At 51.5% G+C, this 19,529-nt stretch overlaps 1 protein-coding gene across 3 annotated transcripts in view; it reads right to left on the minus strand.

The window, feature by feature from the left end:
- Positions 1-4,699: 4,699 nt before the first annotated feature.
- UBOX5 (U-box domain containing 5) overlaps positions 4,700-19,529 on the minus strand; it is a 50,005-nt gene continuing 35,175 nt past the window's right edge. Inside the window, exons 2-5 of one of the 3 annotated variants that reach the window (XM_008974765.4) lie at positions 18,394-18,488; positions 16,466-17,666; positions 10,404-10,565; positions 4,700-5,389 (exon numbers count right to left, since the gene is read on the minus strand). In XM_008974765.4, the coding sequence (XP_008973013.1) occupies positions 5,268-5,389; positions 10,404-10,565; positions 16,466-17,666; positions 18,394-18,447 (1,539 nt within the window). In that variant the 5' untranslated portion in view covers positions 18,448-18,488 and the 3' untranslated portion in view covers positions 4,700-5,267. Of the gene's footprint in view, positions 5,395-10,403; positions 10,566-16,465; positions 17,667-18,393; positions 18,489-19,529 lie in introns of all 3 variants that reach the window. The other 2 variants (XM_003821300.5, XM_003821299.5) reach the window with 2 other exon arrangements.

Raw genomic sequence — 19,529 nt, forward strand, 5'->3', positions numbered from 1 at the left:
CCACCTTGGCCACCCAAAGTGCTGGGATTACAGGCGTGAGCCACCACATCTGGCCTGGATTTTGAATTAGGACAGTTTTCCTCACTCCCAGGTTGCGAAGGAGTTCTCTCGTTTTGCATTTATCTCTAGTTCTTCCACGGTTTCATTCGCCCAGTGACTGCAGCGCCACCTGTGGAAAGGTCAGTTTTCTACCATTCCTGCCTTGCAGTACACAAAATTTCCATGTGTAGTTGGGCCTGCCTATGGGTTTTTCATTCTGTTCTGTTCATCTGCCTGTGTATTCGTGGGTTAGTTCTCCCCACCCACAAACCAAACTGTTCTTTTTCAGAGTTTTCCTGGCTACCTTGACTTGTTCTTACAAATGAGCTTTATTTTTATTTTTTTTTGAGATGGAGTTTTGCTCTTGTTGCCCAGGCTGGAGTGCAGTGGTGCGATCTTGGCTAGTGAGATCACTTGAACCTCCGCCTCCCGGGTTCAAGCGATTCTCCTGCCTCAGCCTCCTGAGTAGCTGGGATTACAGACGTGCGCCACCACACCCGGCTAATTTTTTGTCTTTTTAGTAGAGACAGGGTTTCACCATGTTGGCCAGGTCTCAAACTCTCGACCTCAGGTGATCCACCTACCTCGGCCTCCCAAAGTGCTGGGATTACAGGCATGAGCCACCGTGCCCGGCCTACAAATGAGCTTTACAAGAAGAGTATCTAACGACAAAGGCAAATGTCCATGAGATAGTGTTAGAAATAGCAGGCAACAGACCCACACACTATATACCTACAAATAGTTTTTTCTTTACAGAAAAACATTGAAAGGGAAAACATCAAGGTGTTTGTGTGGTGGTCACTTGATAGCCGGGTTAAGGGTAGCGTTATCCTATTATTGGTGAAAACCCTGAGGGAATAAACTTGACCATCCCAAGTCTTCCTCCTTTGTCCTCACCTTAGTCCTGTGCCACTTTGGAGATCTTGTCACCCCTCTTGGCACAGACAGAGCCATTTCAGGCACCTCTCTGCAAGGGAGGGAGTGCATTACAGCCAGGTGGAGCCTGGGTGCACCGCTTCTGCCCAGTGGGGGAGGAAGGCAGCTGGGGTTCAAGCCTGTCTGATTTTGTACACCATTGTTCTACTCTCCTGCCCCCATGGAGGAGGGGGGCTTTCCTCCTCTCCCAGGTGACAGTTCATAAGAGGGAAGGGCGACAAGCTCTTATTTTGGCCCAGCACTGTCCAGGAGAACTTTCGGTGATGGTGGAAATGGTCTCTATCTGTGCTGTCCAATATAGGACCCACCTGTGCTGATCATAACTCCCAAAACAGGATCCCCATCACCATAATCCTAAATGTTGAAATCCCAAAAGATCAAAATCCCTGAAGTCTGAAATCCTAAAAATCACAATCTCAAAAGTCCAAATTTAAGAAGACTTGATTGTACCTAATTTCAAATCTGTCACTTATGGTTTGGGGATTCAATTAGACATCAGGGATTTTAGACTTTAGGGATTTTGATCTTTAGGGATTTCAACATTCGGGGTTATGGCCTTTGGGCCTGTGTCTTTTGGGATTATGGCCGAAACCCAGAAGCCACTAACCCCATGTGACTATCAAGCACTTTAAATGTGGGTGGTGTGAGTAATGAACCGAGTTTAAAAATTCATTTACTTTTAATTAAATAGCCACTGTGGCTAGTGGCTACTCTACTGGACAGTGCGGTTTTCACTAATTCACAACCCAGCCATGCCCCTTCCAATCCAGGACTGGAAGGAAAAAGCCTGCACTGGCAAACACGCTGAGCAGCCAGGCGAGGTGACAGCAGGCCTGGCCGGGGGGGGCCAGCTCTGAAGCCAGGACCTGCTCAACGAAGGCCCACAGGAGCCCTGGGGGAGAAATCAGCCTGAAGCAGCTTCCCACCCCAGTGGCCATCACAATGGCAGCCAGCCCAGCCTCACAATGTCACAATACCACAGGCAGGAGGCCGGGCAGGCAAAGTGGTTTCCTCCAGGGCAGGACTCTTTGTCTGCAGACCTACTTACAGCCACCGAGCGTCAGAAGGCCCATCTCCTGGGGAATGGAAAAGTGCCCAGCCGCTGGGAGGCCTCAAGCTGGAGAGCTACGGGGGAAGCCGGGCAGGTGTGGGGCTGGGAGAAGCTACTAAGCCCCCAGGTGCTCTGGGGCCTCACAGCCCAGCTGCAGGGAGATGGAACACTGTGAGCAGCTGTTCTTCTTCCTGGCCATTTGGTTCATCTACTTCTTTTCTGATGCCAACCTTTCTTCCACCTACTCAGGGGCTGGAAGGGCGACTGGAGAGCCAAGCCTCTGCGAGTGAGGACAGAGAATGGCCAAAGGCAGAGCCACAGGGTAGACCTTTGCACCTTGGGAGGAGAGATTTGGAGAATGGTGCTGCCTGGGCCCCTTTGCCCCCACCAAACCGCAGGGGTACCATGGCCCTGACCTGCGTTCAGAGGGCCGAGTCAATGTCACAGGAAGGGGAAGAGACATGTGCCCGCAGACCCTGTGGTCATGGAGGGGGTGGAAGATCTCTGGAGGGCAGCAGGGCCACAGCAAGGCTCTGAGGTCCTGAGTCTTCTCTGTCCGTGGACTTAAACTCTGCGTGTTTACAGCTGTTCTGTGCCTGGGTCCAGGCTCTAGTGAGAAATAAACTGCCTTCGGAGCCAGGTGACAGCAAAAGAAATTTTATTCCCATTTTCTAGGGGACAGAAACAGAGCCCCGTGGTGCCTGGCATGTTTCTGGCAAGGGTAGTGAAAAGACCACTTCCTTTTGGGGGAAGTCTTTCAATTAAGAAAAACACACGCAACTCCTGGGCGTGGCTCCACCTGTACCCAGGACAGGGCCTGCCACTCCAGGGGCTCCCAGGCTGGATTTTCCACCAGAGCAGTCTTGGGGGCAGGAGCCTGTTAGAAATGCAGATCCCCAGGGACCTGCAGCGGTCTGGGCAGTACCTCCAACACAGCTGCTTAAGGGGAGGCAGTCCGGCCCTCATCTGGGAGCGCCGTGCTGACGCTGACTGCACGCTAGGGCTCTCGGGGTTGGGTGGACAGGGTTTCTCCGAGAGATGGGCTCCCGGCAGCCAGAGCACACTGTGGGTGTCAAGCTGCTGGTGGGAAGCAGGCTGTTCCCTGAGACCATGACAGGGTGAAAGTGGGAATCACCAGCCCCCACACTCACCAAGAAATGCTTTTGCTACATGCTGGGGCTTTTTTCTTTTTTTGAGAGGGAGTCTCACTCCGTTGCCCAGGCTGGAGTACAGTGGTGCGATCTCGGCTCACTGCAACCTCTGCCTCCCCGGTTCAAGCGATTCTCATGCCTCAGCCTCCTGAGTAGCTGGCATTACAGGCACACACCACCATGCCCAGCTAATTTTTGTATTTTTAGTAGAGATGGGGTTTTGCCATGTTGGCCAGGCTGGTCTCGAACTCTTGACCTCAAGTGATCCACCCACCTTGGCCTCCCAAAGTGCTGGGATAATAGGCATGAGCCACCATGCCCGGCCATGCTGGGGCTTTTCTAAGAACACAAGCACACCGGAGGGTAAGACAAGATTCTGGAGAGGCACAGACCCAGAAAGCCAGGGGCACACAGGAGCCTCGCCAGCGAGGGCGGCACAGGCCATCCATGCGGACCCTCAAATCTCATGTGAAGGCTGCATCAAGGTCAGTGCCAAGAGGAAGCAGAGCAAAGCATGTGACCACCTCTCTGAAGCCATCTTTGTGGACAAATGATGTAGGAACTCAAAAAAATGCAGGCTTGGCTAGGCGAAGTGGCTCATGCCTGCAATCCAAGCACTTTGGGAGGATCGCTTGAGCCCAGGAGTTTGAGACCAGTCTGGACAACATAGCAAGACCTTGTCTCTACAAAAAATAAAAAAATTAGCTGGGCATGGTGGCACATGCCTATAGTTCCTGCTACCTGGGAGGCTGAGGTGGAAGGATCCCTTAAGCCCAGGAGTTCGAGGCTGCAATGAGTTATGATTGCACCACTGCCCTCAAGCTTGGGCAACAGAGACCAACCCTGTCTCAATTAAAAAAAAAAAAAAAAAAGCAACTAACCCCAAACCCAGATCTCTAAAGTATTGGGTGTGGACTAGAGCTCTGGACCGCCTAAAGGAATGTGCCTGTTCTCAGGGACCCGCGGCTAAGCTCAAGGGTAAAATACAGCTTTACAAAGCATCTTTAGGCTGTTCCTTCCCAAACGTGCTTAGAAGGGAACAGGGAAAGGCGGGTGTGTTCTCTCACTGAGGTTCTTCTAGTGGCTGGAATCTGATAGAGTACCAAGTTGTAGGGATATGGATATATTTTCCCTTGGCACTCCATAAAGCTAAATGTTGGGCTGAAAAAAGGATGCAGCCTATAAACAAGTATTTTTCCTGAAACCGGCTGCATGAGGAAACGCTGTGCTCCCCCTCAGGGAGCAGTTTCAGAAGCCAGCTGAGCACAGCTGGCACTGGCCAGAGGGAGCCCTCCACCCTCCCACCACGTATGCCCACCTGCAAACCTGGGTTCTGAGTCCCCATGCAGGGGACAGACCTGAAAATTCCAGTTTGTGTCCTTTCAGGTCGTCGACAGGAATGACAGCCTGGCAAGCTGCAGTGACTGCACACAGCTACCCTGTGAGCTCCACTTGTGTGGGTGCAGGTGGGTGACAGGAGTGTGTGACACAGACAGGCACTCCACCAGGAGGAAACCCACAGCAGACGTCAACCATCGCTTTATTAAGGCTGCGAGTCGGGGGGCTGAGTCATGCACTCCACAGACACCCCCACTGCTCCCAAGGTCCACTTTTGGATGACCCTGAAGGCAGAGACTCCTGAGATCTGGGCCACAATCTAGGGTGAGCCACCCACAGTGCCCTGCTGGACAGGGGGGTATGCGGACTGCACGGGGGGCCCTCAGCAGGGGTCTTCCTGCCTAGGGTGGGGCTGGCTCCAGCAGGTCCTGGGCTCAGGCAGGGGGTGAGGCAGGGACATCCCCCCGCCCTCTGGCCTATGGCTTTGTTGCCCTATTGCCACCAGCGCAGAAGCAATGTGCTATACCGTGAGGTGATGAAGAAGAGCCCCGGGAGGGAGCAGGCAGCTCTGTGCCTGGGGCCTGGCCAGACCTCAGGGGTGCTGTGGCCCTGCTCCTGTTCCCCCTCAGCTCTTCCCAGCAATGGGTCTCCTCCAGTGGAGGCCAGTCACTCAGAAGTGGACCCGCAGCACGTCTTGGCTAGCAACTGGCCGCTGGCAGGCTGTGCACGTCATGGGCAGGGAGCGTTGCTTCTCACCCAGGCAGGGTCGGCACAGGAGGTGGCCGCAGGGCAGCTGGTACACCGGCTCCTTTTTGAAGTAGGGAGAAAATACTCTTTTGCAGGAGGCACATTCGGGGCCCGGGATGCTCCCAGGCTGCTCTGGTATATCAGGAAGGAAAACAGGCCAGGGTTAGGAAAGCTGCTCCATGGTCCAGGCTGCTCTGAGGGGCAGAGCCTTCCCACCGTGCTGCTGCAGCATCTGGCTTCATCCCTCCCGAGTCCATCCCAGTCTGATCAGGTAGGGGAGTGGAAGGGGGAGAGGGAGCCTGGGAACCCGGGAGGCCTCTTCTCTATCATCTTTGACCAAATGTCAGTGCCTCTACGCATGCTTGAGAAGAGCTGGCTTCTGAGGGCAGCAGGCAGGACTGGGCCCTTCCTCCTGGTCTCCCAGCAAGGTTTACTTTCCCCCGCGATAGGTGGCCAAGGCTGGAGCAAGGCACAGCTCACTCTGACAAGATAAACTGCAAGAAATGTGAGAGGCGACAAGAGAAGGAAAAGGCAGGCCAGTGGGGTGGCTTAAGCCTGTAATCCCAGCATTTTGGGAGGTTGAGGCAGGAGGATCACTTGAAGCCAGGAGTTCGAGACCAGCCTGGGCAACATAGTGAGATACTGTCTCTACAAAAAAGAAAAAAAAAAAAAAAAAGGAAAAGCAGCACATGGTCCAGTGTACCAAGGTTGGGGAAGTGTGAGAAGGGAGGTCAGCAGAGACAAGGCTGAGGCCTGCAGCGCATCTGCCACTGGGGACTAGCTCCTGCTCCCTTCAGCCCTGCAGCCTGCAGCCCCCTCACTGCTACTGGCAGCCCTGCTCCTGACTCCTCAGTCCCCCTCCTGTGCTGCCCTGGCCCTCTCGGCAGGCTCTCCCTTCTTCCGCAACTCCTTCAGGGCATCCTTGAATGAGGGTCACAGTGAGCAGCTCTGGCCATGCCCCACCAGGCTGCACCCACGGCTCTTCCTTCCCTCATGGCCCCTCTGGAGAGTGACAGGGGATGGGCTTGCCTGTCCTCCTTGCGGTCCATGTCTCCATTCCTAGCCACTACTCTCTGGAGGACCCCAAAGGAACCTCAAACCAATTTGCTTCAGAATTGTTTCTTAACCCCCCTTCTCTCTGTCCATTTCATCACCATAATCCAGGCCGCTCGACACATCTCTTCCTAACTATTCACCTGCTCCAGGCTTGTCTTCTCAATCTGTCCTCAAAGCTGCCTCCAATGACCCACCTATGTAACTTGACCACCCCATAACTCTGCTTTCTACCTCTTAGGAGCTTCCCAACTTTTGGGACAGTCAAGACTCCCTGCACGGCCCACCCAGCCTCCTCACCTCTCTTCACACCAGTCTCAACTTTTAGAGTCCAGCAGCTTCCAATCACTTCTTTGCACACTCTGCGCTGCTGGCCTCCTCACTTTGTGCTTGCTGTTCCCTCTGCCTAGAATGCCCTTATCTGGAGACCTGGCTTAGACCACACCCATTCCATGAAGCCACCCCGGATTGCCCCTTTCCTGTGCTTTCAGAGCCCACTAGCCCTTCTCAGCCTCCAAGGTAGGATGCCTACTTCCTCCCCAGGCTTTGCAGGCCCTGAGGGTCAGGACTATGTCCATGTTTCTCATCCGGCCTCAGGACCTGGCACATCACCTCACAGGGCAAGTGCTGCATCCACATGTGATGAATGGACCTGCCATCTACACTCGGGCACCAGGCACCAAAGAAGGGAGGGCAGGGGTGCCCTACACGGGGAGCAGGAACTGAAGTGTTCCTGCCTCCGCATCCCTGAGAACTGTAGCCAGGAAAGAGTGGCCTGGCTGCGGGTGTTTTCTTTGGGCCAAACATTAAGCAACATAAAAGTACCGGGTGCCTCTCCTGTGCACACAAGCCAAAAATTCCCCAGTGAGTGGAAAGTTGAACCTCTACAGGGAAGGGAAGGAGGGAGGAATGAAGGTGGGGAGGGAGGGGGGAAAGAAGGGAGGGGAGGAAGCAGGAGGAAAGAGCCACTGACTGCTTTTCAGTGGTGCCCCTTTCATGCAGGCTCTGCCAGAGGCTTCAGAGATCTGCCTGACCCACAGTGCATGATGAAAATTTATTTTCCATCAGTTTTAAAAAGCACACCTGGCACAACACCACAGAAGCATGCAAGGGCCCCAATTGCCCCCAGCACTGACCAGAAGTCCCATTAAAAGATCTCAGAGGCCCAGAGCCCCAGGGGCAGTTTCAGTGACAGGAAAAAAAAAAAAAAAAAAAAAAAATCATCAAGGAAAAGACAATTATTGTGCCCTGGGCAGGATGGAAACCCAAGTATATAACTGCAAACTGAGGTGACAGAGAGGATAAAAAAGAGGGCTTGCTTTGAAAAGGGTGGGCTAACATGGCCTCCTGTAGGAAGAGCTGTGAGAATAAAAAGGGGCCAGCCACACAGAATGAAAGGAGAGCAAGCACAAAGAACAGACTATCCGTTAAAGAAAAAGACACAGTGGTTGGGCACGGTGGCTCACACCTGTAATCCCAGTGTAATCCCAGCACTTTGGGAGGCCGAGGTGGGTGGATCACCTGAGGTCAGGAGTTCGAGACCAGCCTGACCAACATAGGGAAACCCCGTCTCTACTAAAAATACAAAAATTAGCCGGGCGTGGTGGCAGGCGCCTGTAGTCCCAGCTACTCAGAAGGCTGAGACAGGAGAATTGCTTGAACCAGGGAGAAAGAGGTTGCAGTGAGCCAGGATTGTGCCACTGCACTCCAGCCTGGGCGACAGAGCGAGACTCCATCTCAAAAAGAAAAGAAAAGAAAAAGACACAGTGAAGCTGGGTACAGTGGCTCACACCTGTAATCCCAGCACTTTGGGAAGCTGAGGCAGGTAGATCACCTGAGGTCAGGAGTTCGAGACCAGCCTGGCCAACATGGCAAAACGCTGTCTCTACTAAATATACAAAAAAAAAAAAAAAAAAATTAGCTGGGCTTGGTGGCATTTGCCTGTAATCCCAGCTACCAGTGGGGGCTGAGACAGGAAGATTGCTTGAACCCAGGAAGTGGAGGTTGCAGTGAGCCGAGATTGCGCCATTGTACTCTAGACCCGGCAACAGAGCGAAACAGAGCAAGACTCTGTCTCAAAAAAAAAAAAAAAAAAAAAGACACAGTGAGAGTGGGCTTCAGATAAGACTGCAGAGGAGGAGACATGGGGGCTCCAGCAGGCAGGACCTCAGAGGGAGTGGGAGTTGAGGTTTTATCCTAAGTTCAGGGGATGCCATGGTAGGATCTGAAGAAGTGGAGCATGGTGATGGGCTGACAGGATAAAAAGATCCAACTGCTATGAGGATGATGAGCCACAGTAAGGTGAGGATGGGGGGATACCAGCAGGGGCTACTGCAGGAGTCTGGGGGTGAGGCAGTGGGAGCTGCAGCCAGGGGAGGGGCCACAGAAGGAGAGCAGGGGACTAACCTGAGGTCACCTTGGGGGAGGATGGACAGGACCTGATAATGAACAGAATGTCAGGATGGGGACACTGAAGGAACTCGAGAATGACTTCTGTGTTAGAAGCCTCACCACAAGACAGAGGATGCTGCCCTTACCCAGGTGGGATGATGGGGGCAGTGAGGGGGAAAAGCTCTGGAGGGCAGATGCGAGCAGTACAGAGTCTGAATGTTTCCTTCAGAGAGGATGCTGAGCCCGGCCATGATGGCTCACGCCTGTATTCCCAGCACTTTGGGAGGCCGAGGCAGATGGATCACCTGAGGTCAGGAGTTCAAAACCAGCCTGGCCAACATGGTGAAACCCCATCTCTACTAAAAATACAAAAATTAGCTGGGCGTGGTGGCAGGTGCCTGTAATCCCAGCTACTTGGGAGGCTGAGGCAGGAGAATCACTTGAACCCAGGAGGCAGAAGTTGCAGTGAGCTGAAATCGCGCCATCGCACTCCAGCCAGGGCAACAGGGGCAAGACTCCATCTTAAAAAAAAAAAAAAAAGGGAGAGGATGTTGAGTGCTGTCAGGGCGGCAGGATGAGTTCCAAGGAGAAGCAGGAGCTACAGGGGAACATGGACAGTTGCCGGAGATGTGGGTTCTCACTTGGGTAACAGAGAATATTGAGATTAGAGAGTCCAGGGCCAGAGCTGGTAGAGAAGGCAATTGGCAATGGAAACTGAAGAGGGACCACCGAAGATAGGAGAAAAGAAGCAAAACAGCCTAAAAGCCAAGAGAGAAGGCGTTTCGCACAGCAGGAGCTCCATCTCGTAAAAAATGCCTCCCGTTGCAATCAGTTTCTCTTGCTTTGTATCCTAATAGATTCTGGCATACAATGGGGGTCAAGGTTCATTTTAGGCAAAATTGGCCCATAAGCTGCCACTGCTCTTTCTAAGACACTGACGGAAGTGTTAATCTGAAGGGATGAGGACGACAAACCCAACCAAACCTCTCTTCACATTTACATAAAGTGCCCCGGATGTCAGACTGCAGACTGGCTAGATGAGAAAAAATAACAAAAAAGGCCAGGCGCAGTGGCTCACTCCTGTAATCTCAGCGCTTTGCGAGGCCGAGGCGGGCGGATCACGAGGTCGGGAGTTCGAGACCAGCCTGGACAACATGGTGAAACCCCGTCTCTACTAAAAATACAAAAAATTAGCCGGGCATGGTGGCGGGCGCCTGTAATCCCAGCTACTCAGGAGGCTGAGGCAGGAGAATAGCTTGAATCCAGGAGGCGGAGGTTGCAGTGAGCTGAGACTGTGCCACTGCACTCCAGCCTGGGCAACAGAGCGAGATGCAGTCTCAAATAAATAAACAAATAACAACAACAAAAAAAAGAGAAACAAAAATCCTCAGGAGAAGATAATTAACATTAGATCTCACAAGGAAACACATCAGAGGGTGGCCAAGCCCTACATCCACAGAATTACTAAGGATTGACTAAAGAAAGCCTTTCTTGTGAGGAGTTTAAGTTCATAGGCAGCCCCTCAACTACCCCTGGAAAAGGCAAGAGAACAGGTTCTCTCCCAGGGTGGGTGTTGGAACTGACGGGGAGGCTGGCCAGGCAGGTCACAGAGCCCCCAGGGACTCGGCCCAGCATCCAGAGACAGAAAACAGACCACCCATTCCAAGGCTCCAAGGAGATGGCGGGGCCCATGTTACCCGAGCCGGTGCCAGGCCTCCAGGAAGTGTTGCTCCCTCTTGTGCCAAGGTGCTGGAGCTGTCCCCTGGTCAGCCGTGCCGTGAAGGAGGGCATAGAGCCAAGGGTGGATGCCAAGGCAATTTCCAAGCTTTGTGACAGCTTCTGCTCGTGGGACAGTGGACCTGTCGAGAGATGCGCACAGCACAACATCCAGAGACAGGCTCCGCAAAAGAGAACAGCCCCAAGTCCTTCGAGGGCTGTAAAAACGGCACCTCCAATCTCACACATCAATGTAATGAAACTCCATCCTAATGTCTACTGGCGGACCATGACAGAACACCGGGAGGTAAAGCCCTAGGAACACCGGCAGTTCCTGCCCATCCCACCGGCTTCAGGCTTTTCTCCTCCTGGAGAAACTGCTGGGCAGACATGAGCCACCTCGTGGCTCAACTGCAGAACTGCACGCTCCTTTTTTTTTTTTTTTTTTTTTTTGAGATGGAGCCTTGGTCTGTCGCCCAGGCTGAGAAGGAATGCAGGGGTGCGATCTCAGCTCACTGCAACCTTCGCCTCCTGGATTCAAGCGATTCTCCTGTCTCAGCCTCCCAAGTAGCTGGGACTACAGGTGTGCGCCACCACGCCTGGCTAATTTTTTGTATTTTAGTAGAGACGAGGTTTCACCATGTTGGCTAGGAGATCTCCTGACCTCGTGATCCGCCTGCCTCGGCCTCCCAAAGTGCTGGGATTACAGGCGTGAGCCACAGCGCCTGGCCTCCTTTCTAAAGGCCTCCTTGCTGGCCAAGAAAATAACTGGGGCAGGCAAACGCCAGCTTTGGACTGCTGCTCCCTGCCCCCCATTCCCTCCCCAGCGGCCTTAGTCTTCTCTTTCCCTAACTCCACCCTTCTGGGGACCCCACCACCCCCCAGGGGGGTTCATCTGCATTTTCTAGGTGTTCATGTCCTCTCTCTCCTGTTAAGTAAAACTAAGCAGTTTTTACCGAATAGAACTAAGACCCCATGTTGACCACGCCACAATTTAGGGGACCTTTAGTGTAGGATCAACAGAAAGCCAAGCCATGGAATGAGGGTGAAGGCCAAAGGGGTAGGGGGACAGCTGCCCAAGAAAGGCCCCAGGGACCTGCGTGGCAGAAAAATTTGCAATGCTGTCTCAAAGAGGAGAATGGAAACTTTTGTCCACTGTTTGCAGGACACAGGACATCAGCTTAGGGCCTTGAAGGAGCCCTAGTCAGCGTGGTCCTGAGTCACCAAGTCTGTCAAGGCCAACAGGACTGAGACCTCCACAAACTGACGCTGAAGTCTAAGGACCTTTTTCCTTGTTCCACCCCACTGCGCCTCAGATGTTTCCAGGAGTTTCTGAAGGTCATGTTAACTAGAATTTACTCTTAAAACCAAAGGCACAGAAATAAACGTTAAGCATAGTATTTGCATAGTCTTTTAGAAGAACATAGGAAACTAAAAGAATGATCAACCTAAACAGAATAATTTCCATAAGGAAAAAGAAAAGGTTGCCAGGCCAGGCACAGTGGCTCACACCTGTAATCCCAGCACTTTGGGAGGCTGAGACAGGCAGATCGCCTGAAGTCAGGAGTTCAAGACCAGCCTGGTCAACATGGCAAAATCCTGTCTCTACTGAAAATACAAAAATTAGCCAGGCGTAGTAGTGCGTGCCTGTAATCCCAGCTACTCGGGAAGCTGAGGCAGGAGATTCGCTTGAACTCAGGAGGCAGAGGTTGCAGTGAGCCATAATCACACTACTGCACTCCAGCCTGGGTGACAGAGCGAGACTCCATCTCAAAAAAAAAAAAAAAAGGAAACGTGTCAAAGAGCTACCCTCCACAAGCACCAAGCACTGACAATCACAAGGACTTCTACTAGACAGGCAGAGTGGGTATTCCAATACTATTCAATTGTTCCACAGCACAGAAAAGAAAAAATTCTAAATTCTATGGAACAAAAAAATCATCAATGACACCTGACCAAAGATGGCACACACACACACACGCACTACAGTCCAACCTCACTAATGAATACAAAAATCCTAACACTAGCAAACAGAACCATTAAAATCTATTAACAGAGGCCAGGCGCTGTAGCTCATGCCTGTAATCCCAGAGTTTTGGGAGGCCAAGGCGGGTGGATTGCCTGAGCTCAGGAGTTTGTGACCAGCCTGGGCAACATGGTGAAACACCGTCTCTAATAAAATACGAAAAATTAGCCGGGTGTGGCGGCATGTGCCTGTAGTCCCAGCTACTCAGGAGGCAGAAGCAGGAGAATTGCTAGAATCCAGGAGGCAGAGGTTGCAGTGAGCCGAGATTGCACAAGTGCACTCCAGCCTGGGCGACAGAGCGAGACTCCGTCACTATATAGATAAATAAATAAATAACAGGGCTGGGCGTGGTGGCTCACACTTGTAATCCCAGCACTTTGGGAGGCTGAGGCAGGCAGATCACCTGAGGTCAGGAGTTCAAGACCAGCCTGGCCAACATGGCAAAACCCCATCTCTACTACAAATACAAAAATTAGCCGGGCATGGTGGCGAGCGCCTGTAATCTCAGCTAATCAGGAGGCTGAGGCAGGAAAATCACTTGAATCCGGGAGGCGGAGGTTGCAGTGAGCAGAGATTGCGACACTGCACTCCAGCCTGGGCGACAGAATGAGACTCTGTCTCAAAAAATAAAAATAAAAATAAAAAAAATTAGCCACTATGGTGCTGTGCACCTGTAGTCTTAGCTACCGAGGCAGGAGAATCACTTAAATCCCAGCAGCAGAGGTCGCAGTGAGCAGAGATTGCGTCACTGCTGCACTCCAGCCTGGGCGACAGAGGGAGACTGTTTCCAAAAAAACAAAACAAAAAGAAACCATTAACAGGCCGGGCACTATCGCTCCTGCCTGTAATCCCAGCACTTTGGGAGGCTGAGGCAGGTAGATAACCTGAGGTCAGGAGTTCAAGATCAGCTTGGCCAACATGACAAAACCCAGTCTATACTAAAAATACAAAAATTAGCTGGGCACGGTTGTGGGCACCTGTAATCCCAACTACTCTGGAGGCTGAGGCAGGAGAATTGCTTAGGCCAGGAAGCAGAGGTTGCAGTGAGCCAAGATTGTGCTATTGCACTCCAGCCTGGGTGACAGAGTGAGACTCTGCCTCATAAAAATACAAAAATCAGCCAGGTGCGGTGGTTCACGCCTGTAATCCCAGCACTTTGGGAGGCCGAGGTGGGTGGATCATGAGGTCAGGAGATCAAGACCATCCTGGCTAACACGGTGAAACCCCGTCTCTACTAAAAGTATTAAAAAAATTAGCCAGGTGTGCTGGCGGGCGCCTGTAGTCCCAGCTACTCAGGAGGCTGAGGCAGGAGAATGGCGTGAACCAGGGAGGCGGAGCTGGCAGTGAGCCGAGATCGCGCCACTGCACTCCAGCCTGGGCGACAGAGCGAGACTCCGTCTCAAAAAAAAAGAAAAAAAATCAGCCAGGCGTGTTGGCACGCACCTATAGTCCCAGCTATTCCAGAGGCTGAGGCATGAGAATTGCTTGAACCCGGGAGGCAGAGATTGAAGTGAGCCGAGATCACACCACTGCACTCTACCCTGAGTGACACAGTGAGACTCCATCTCAAAAAAAAAGGATGGAAGGAAGGAATTATTTAGGTTGAATTACACAGAAGTTTGTCACTGATCTGTGTTCTCGAACTAAGAAATATGAAGATGGAGGCTAAGAAATCATTTCTCTTAATATTATAAATAAGCAATTAACAAATACCTTGGGAAAAATAAGAATACAATAGAAGTGAGGAGTGTGACTTTCAAGATTACATTCTAAAAGATGGATTTCCCTCGTCTGTGCACTCTCTCTGGAACGCACAGCTGCCACACAGTACACTGCCCTATGGAGAGGCCCACAAGGCAAGGAACCGAGGGCAGCCTTGGGCCAACAGCCAACCAGCAAGTGAGGCCTCAGTCCAACAATGCATCAACGAGCTGAATCTTGCAACAATGACGTGGGTGAGACTAGAAGTAAATGCTTCCCCAGTGGATCCTTGAGATGACCACAGCCTCAGCCACCAGTTTGATGGCAGCCTTGGGAGACCCTGAAGCAGAGAATCCAGCCAAGTTACGCTGGGATTTGTGATCCACAGAAGTTATGAGACAATGAATGTTTGTTGCTGTAAGCCAGTAAGTTTTGGGGTAATTTGTTACCTAGCAATAGATAACCAATACTTCTTTAACATGATAAAAACATCTATCTCAGGCCAGGCGCGGTGGCTTATGCCTGTAATCCTAGCACTCTGGGAGGCTGAGGTGGGCGAATCACCTGAGGTCAGGAGTTCGAGACCAACCTGGCCAACATGGTGAAACCCTGTCTTTACTAAAAATACAAAAAATTAGCCGGTGTGGTGGTACATGCCTGTAATCCCAGCTACTTGGGAGGCTGAGGCAGGAGAATTGCTTGAAGCTGCGAGGCGGAGGCTGCAGTGAGACGAGATTGTGCCATTGCACTCCAGCCTGGGTAACAGAGTGAGACTCCATCTCAACAACAACAAAAAAACATCTATCTCAGCCTAAGATCCAACATCCAGCTTGCCCTGAGGTATTCACACTGAACACATTCAGCTGCGGAGGTCACCCAGTGAACCAGGGCTGCTCACCTCAGGAGAGAGCAGCATCACCGGCCCTAGAAATCACTGGCAATGCCCCAGGGAAGAGGCAGGAAGCCAGGATCCTTAAATCTCATACTCAAGAATGTTGCAGGCCAGGCACAGTGGCTTGCAGATCCCAGCACTTTAGGAAGCCGAGGCAGGCGGATCACGAGGTTAACAGGTTGAGACCATCCCGGGCACCATGGTGAAACCCCTTCTCTACTAAAAATACAAAAATTAGCTGGGCGTGGTGGTGCGCGTCTGTAATCCCAGCTACTCCAGAGGCTGAGGCAGGAGAATCACTTGAACCTGGGAGGCGGAGGTTGCAGTGAGCCAATATCACGCCACTGCACTCCAGCCTGGTGACAGAGCGAGACTCCATCTCAAAAAAAAAAAAAAAAAAAACAGAAGTCGAGTGCAGTGGCTCACATCTGTAATCCCGGCACTTTGGGAGGCCAAGGTGGGTGGATCACAAGGTCAGGAGATCGAGACCATCCTAGCTAACAAGGTGAAACCCCGTCTTTACTAAAAATACAAAAACTTAGCCAGGCGTGGTGGCGGGCGCCTAATCCCAGCTACTCGGGAGGCTGAGGCAGGAGAATGGTGTGAACCCGGAAGGCGGAGCTTGCAGTGAGCCGAGATCATGCCACTGCACTCCAGCCTGGGCTACAGAGCGAGACTCCATCTCAAAAAAAAAAAAAAAAAAGAATGTTGCAATTTTACCTGGTGGATCCTGCCAAATGCAATAAAGAAGAAAAACAGAAAAAAACACAAAGAGAATGTTGCAATTTGTCCACACATTTACTGAGTGCACCCTCTTCAGTGTGGCTTTTCTCTTCAGTAACCCTCTCCTGAAAGGAAGGCCCACAAACCTAGTCCTTTTTCCTTTTCTGTGTCCTCATGCCACATGGTGAGGGGGGCGCACAGAGAACCTCCATGCAATGTATCCTTGTACCTCTGTGACGGTTAGAAACAACACCCAGAGGAGCCCACTGACACATGAGTAACACAAGGAAGGCGCCAGAAGAGATTCTCTGCTTTGAGGGACTGGTATCTTTCCTCCCAGCAGCTCTGACCAGAGGCTTCAAGCCAGGAAAAAGTGTTGACCAGGCCAGGGCACATAAAGGGACCCCAAGGAAGGCAACAGTGCCCATGGGACCATCACCAACAGAGGAGCGACACACGCAGACTGAAGCCTCGGAACAGATGAGAACAGACGAGAACACACGGAACCCCTCCAAGGCTCCAGGTTGTCCCTGGTCTGAAGACAAAGCTGAGGGGCCCCAGGATGGGAAATGGGAAGGAGGCAGCACAGGCACAGCCTTGGGAATGTAAGCTGGCCAAGCACAAAGCAAAGGGCAGCAGAGCTGAGAGCTCCTGGGAAGGAGATGGATGAGCCTGGCTGCGGACACAGGATGCTGAATTACCTGTCGAGCAGTCCATATGTGTCAGGCTGGGCTCATTGGTGGCTTTCATTTTCTTAGCAGTGTGCTCTGAGGTAGTGGGTAAGACCAAAGGGCTTGTGGCAGAAAAACAGGAAGCATTTATACCAAAGTTACTGTCTGGGACATGTTCAGCCTGCTCTATCTTCCTTTTCTGAGAGGGCAGAACAATGGAAGAAGGGATCACTGCCAATGCCGTCTGTGCTCTCCCAAGCAGGTGGCAGCCAGGGATGGAGTGCTGGAGCAGGAAATGGTCAATCCGGGCCTTGAGGGAGGGGTGAGGCAGGGGCTGAGAGTGTGGAGTAAAAGCTACCCCCGTGAAAGGGTCACTGGGCACTCGGCCCCATGTGGCTTCACTGCGGTTACACTTCTCCAGTGTGCTCTGGTCGATGACCTTGCCTGAGGGCAGCAGCATGGGACAAGGCATGATCTCCAGAGTGATGGGATCCAGGAACTCCTCAGGCACATCCTGAATGATCTCGGCCAGCTTCTGCAGGCTGGAGGGGGCCTGCTGGCTCTCAGGCTGGTCCCCAGGGTCACAGTCACTTTCCATGGGCAAGGCTGGGGCCTGCAGAGCCACATCCTGAGGCAGGTTCTCTGAGGTGACCAGCAGGATGCTGTCTATCACTTCCTGGGAGCAGGTCTTGGCCGGCTGACCCCACACTTCCAACCGCTTGATACAAGGGATACCGCCGCCTGTCACATGGGTGATACAGATCCTTAAGTGGGCCACGTGGCTAAGGGAAAGAGCCCCTTTATTCCAGAGTTCCTGGGCCACAACAGCAGGGGAGGGGAGTGTGGCTTCCATCGCGCCAAAAGGGGGCCTGGCCTTGAAGCCCCTGTGGCTAAACACCACTTGGCTCTGGTTTTTCAGTAAGACTTTGCCTACCAAGGTGAACGCCTCCTTGTCTGGGACAGATGGCTCAGCTGGGCCCAGGGTCCGGCACTGGGGCGTATTCCAAGACACTCTGCTAGATGAGGCAGATGTGTACATTTCCAGGCCAGTGACGTTCTGACCTCCCCCAGCTGTGAGGTCTATGTTGATCCTACAGATTTCCACATTAAAGGGAAATGAAACTGTCACATAGACTGGTGGCTTAATGAAATACTCTGTCCTGAAACCATGACTTCTCTTTGTGAGATCTTCAGAGATGAGATTTTCTACTTCGTAACCATCAGCTGATATCTAGATTTAATAAAAAACACAAGATACAATGATCCAAATGAAGACAACTTGTCACTTGTAAGAAAACTCTTAAGCCTGAGGTTCCTCGTTTTAAAATTTCCTCTATTAAACTGAGTTGTCCCAGATCAGGGCACCCAAGATCAGATCAAAGGCCAAGGGCAATTGTCCCAGATCGGGGCCCCCAAGTATTGCCCAACCTTAAAAATATGAGCAACTGAGCTGGGCATGTTGGTACACACCTGTAGTCCCAGCTACTCAGGAGGCTGAGGCAGGAGGATCCCATTAGCCCAGGAGTTAGATAGGCCTGGGCAACATAGCAAGACCCCATATCCCTTTTCCCTGCCAAAAAAAAAAGCAAGCAACAAAATCCTGCCCAATCCAACCAAAACTCCCTTCAAAACAGTATCTGGGGAGAGAAGTGCAGGGGAGAGAAAGTATTTCTACCTTTGCTATGACTTTGACGAGACTGGAGATTGATCATCAAAGAACAAAGAGCACAGTGAAGAGGACCCTGCACAAAATGAGTCACAGCTCACCTCATCATGGCGCTGTGTGATTCTAGAGGTGAGCCTGCCCCATGCTTACCTAAATACCATCTGATGGAATCTAAAGTAACAAGAGCAAAAGTGCAGTAAGCCTGAATCAAATCCACACACACAAGGCAGGAAATGATGAAACACATGACAAACATAGCATATATTTATGTGTATATATTTGTTTTGTTTACCTTGTTGCAGTGAATTCTTGGTCTGAACTGTGGGAGGCAAAGATTTATTACCATCTTTGTGGCTGAGAGGATATCTTCCAAGCATCAGAAGCAGCCTTAAATAAGAAATAAAACTATGTATTAGAAAATGTAAAATTCAATTCTAAACTTTCAGAAGTTGATTCTTAAGAGAATCAAACAGGATGGCAACAAAAACTTGAACACACACACTCTCACGGTCCACACTGACTTTCCTTATATCCTATACATGATGTTGGGGAAAAATTAGTCACTGAAAAATTATAGAGAAGACTTCTATGGCAGGCTCAACAGGTTGGCAAAGACTGCCAGTTCTCTGGCCAACAGCTGTTCCAAAGACCCAATGGAGGCAAGGCCCATCAGCTGTGCTGGGGGTTGCCACAGGAAGGGAGTGGCAAAAGTAGCTGAGCTCAGAGAAAGGACAGAGTGTTCGGAATGGAAAGGGTCACAAAAAATAATTATAGTGGTGGTAAGCATCCTTGTCATTTAATACTTGTCAATGCAATTATGTTTTCTTATTAAAATGAAAACAATGAGTCAAAAACATCATTATTGAGACATAGAAAATTTATTAGAGGCCAGGTGTGGTGGCTCATGCCTGTAATCCCAACAATTTGGGAGGCTGAGGTGGTAGGACTGCTTGAGCCCAGAAGTTCAAGACCAGCCTGGGAAACATAGCTGGTCTTGTTGTAGAGACCCCATCTCTACAACAAAACGTTGTAGGGATCTTGCTATGTCTGATATGCACCTGTAGTCACAACTATTTGGGAGGCTGAGGTGGATCACTTGAGCTCAGGAGTTCAAGGCTGCAGTGAGCTATGATCACACCACTGCATTCCAGCCTAGGTGACAGAGTGAGACCCTGTCTCAAAGGAAAAAAGAAAAGCCTGTCCCCTCTCCCCTCTCCCCTTTCTTCGGTCTCCCTCTGTTGCCGAGGCTGGACTGTACTGCCGTGATCTCAGCTCGCTGCAACCTCCCTGCCTCGGGCTCCCATGATTCTCCTGCCTCAGCCTGCCGAGTGCCTGCCTTGAGTGATCTGCCTGCCTTGGCCTCCCGAGGTGCTGGGATTGCAGACGGAGTCTCGCTCACTCAATGCTCAATGTTGCCCAGGCTGGAGT

Source organism: Pan paniscus, chromosome 21, assembly GCF_029289425.2.
Source record: "Pan paniscus chromosome 21, NHGRI_mPanPan1-v2.0_pri, whole genome shotgun sequence".
Lineage (NCBI taxonomy): Eukaryota > Metazoa > Chordata > Mammalia > Primates > Hominidae > Pan > Pan paniscus.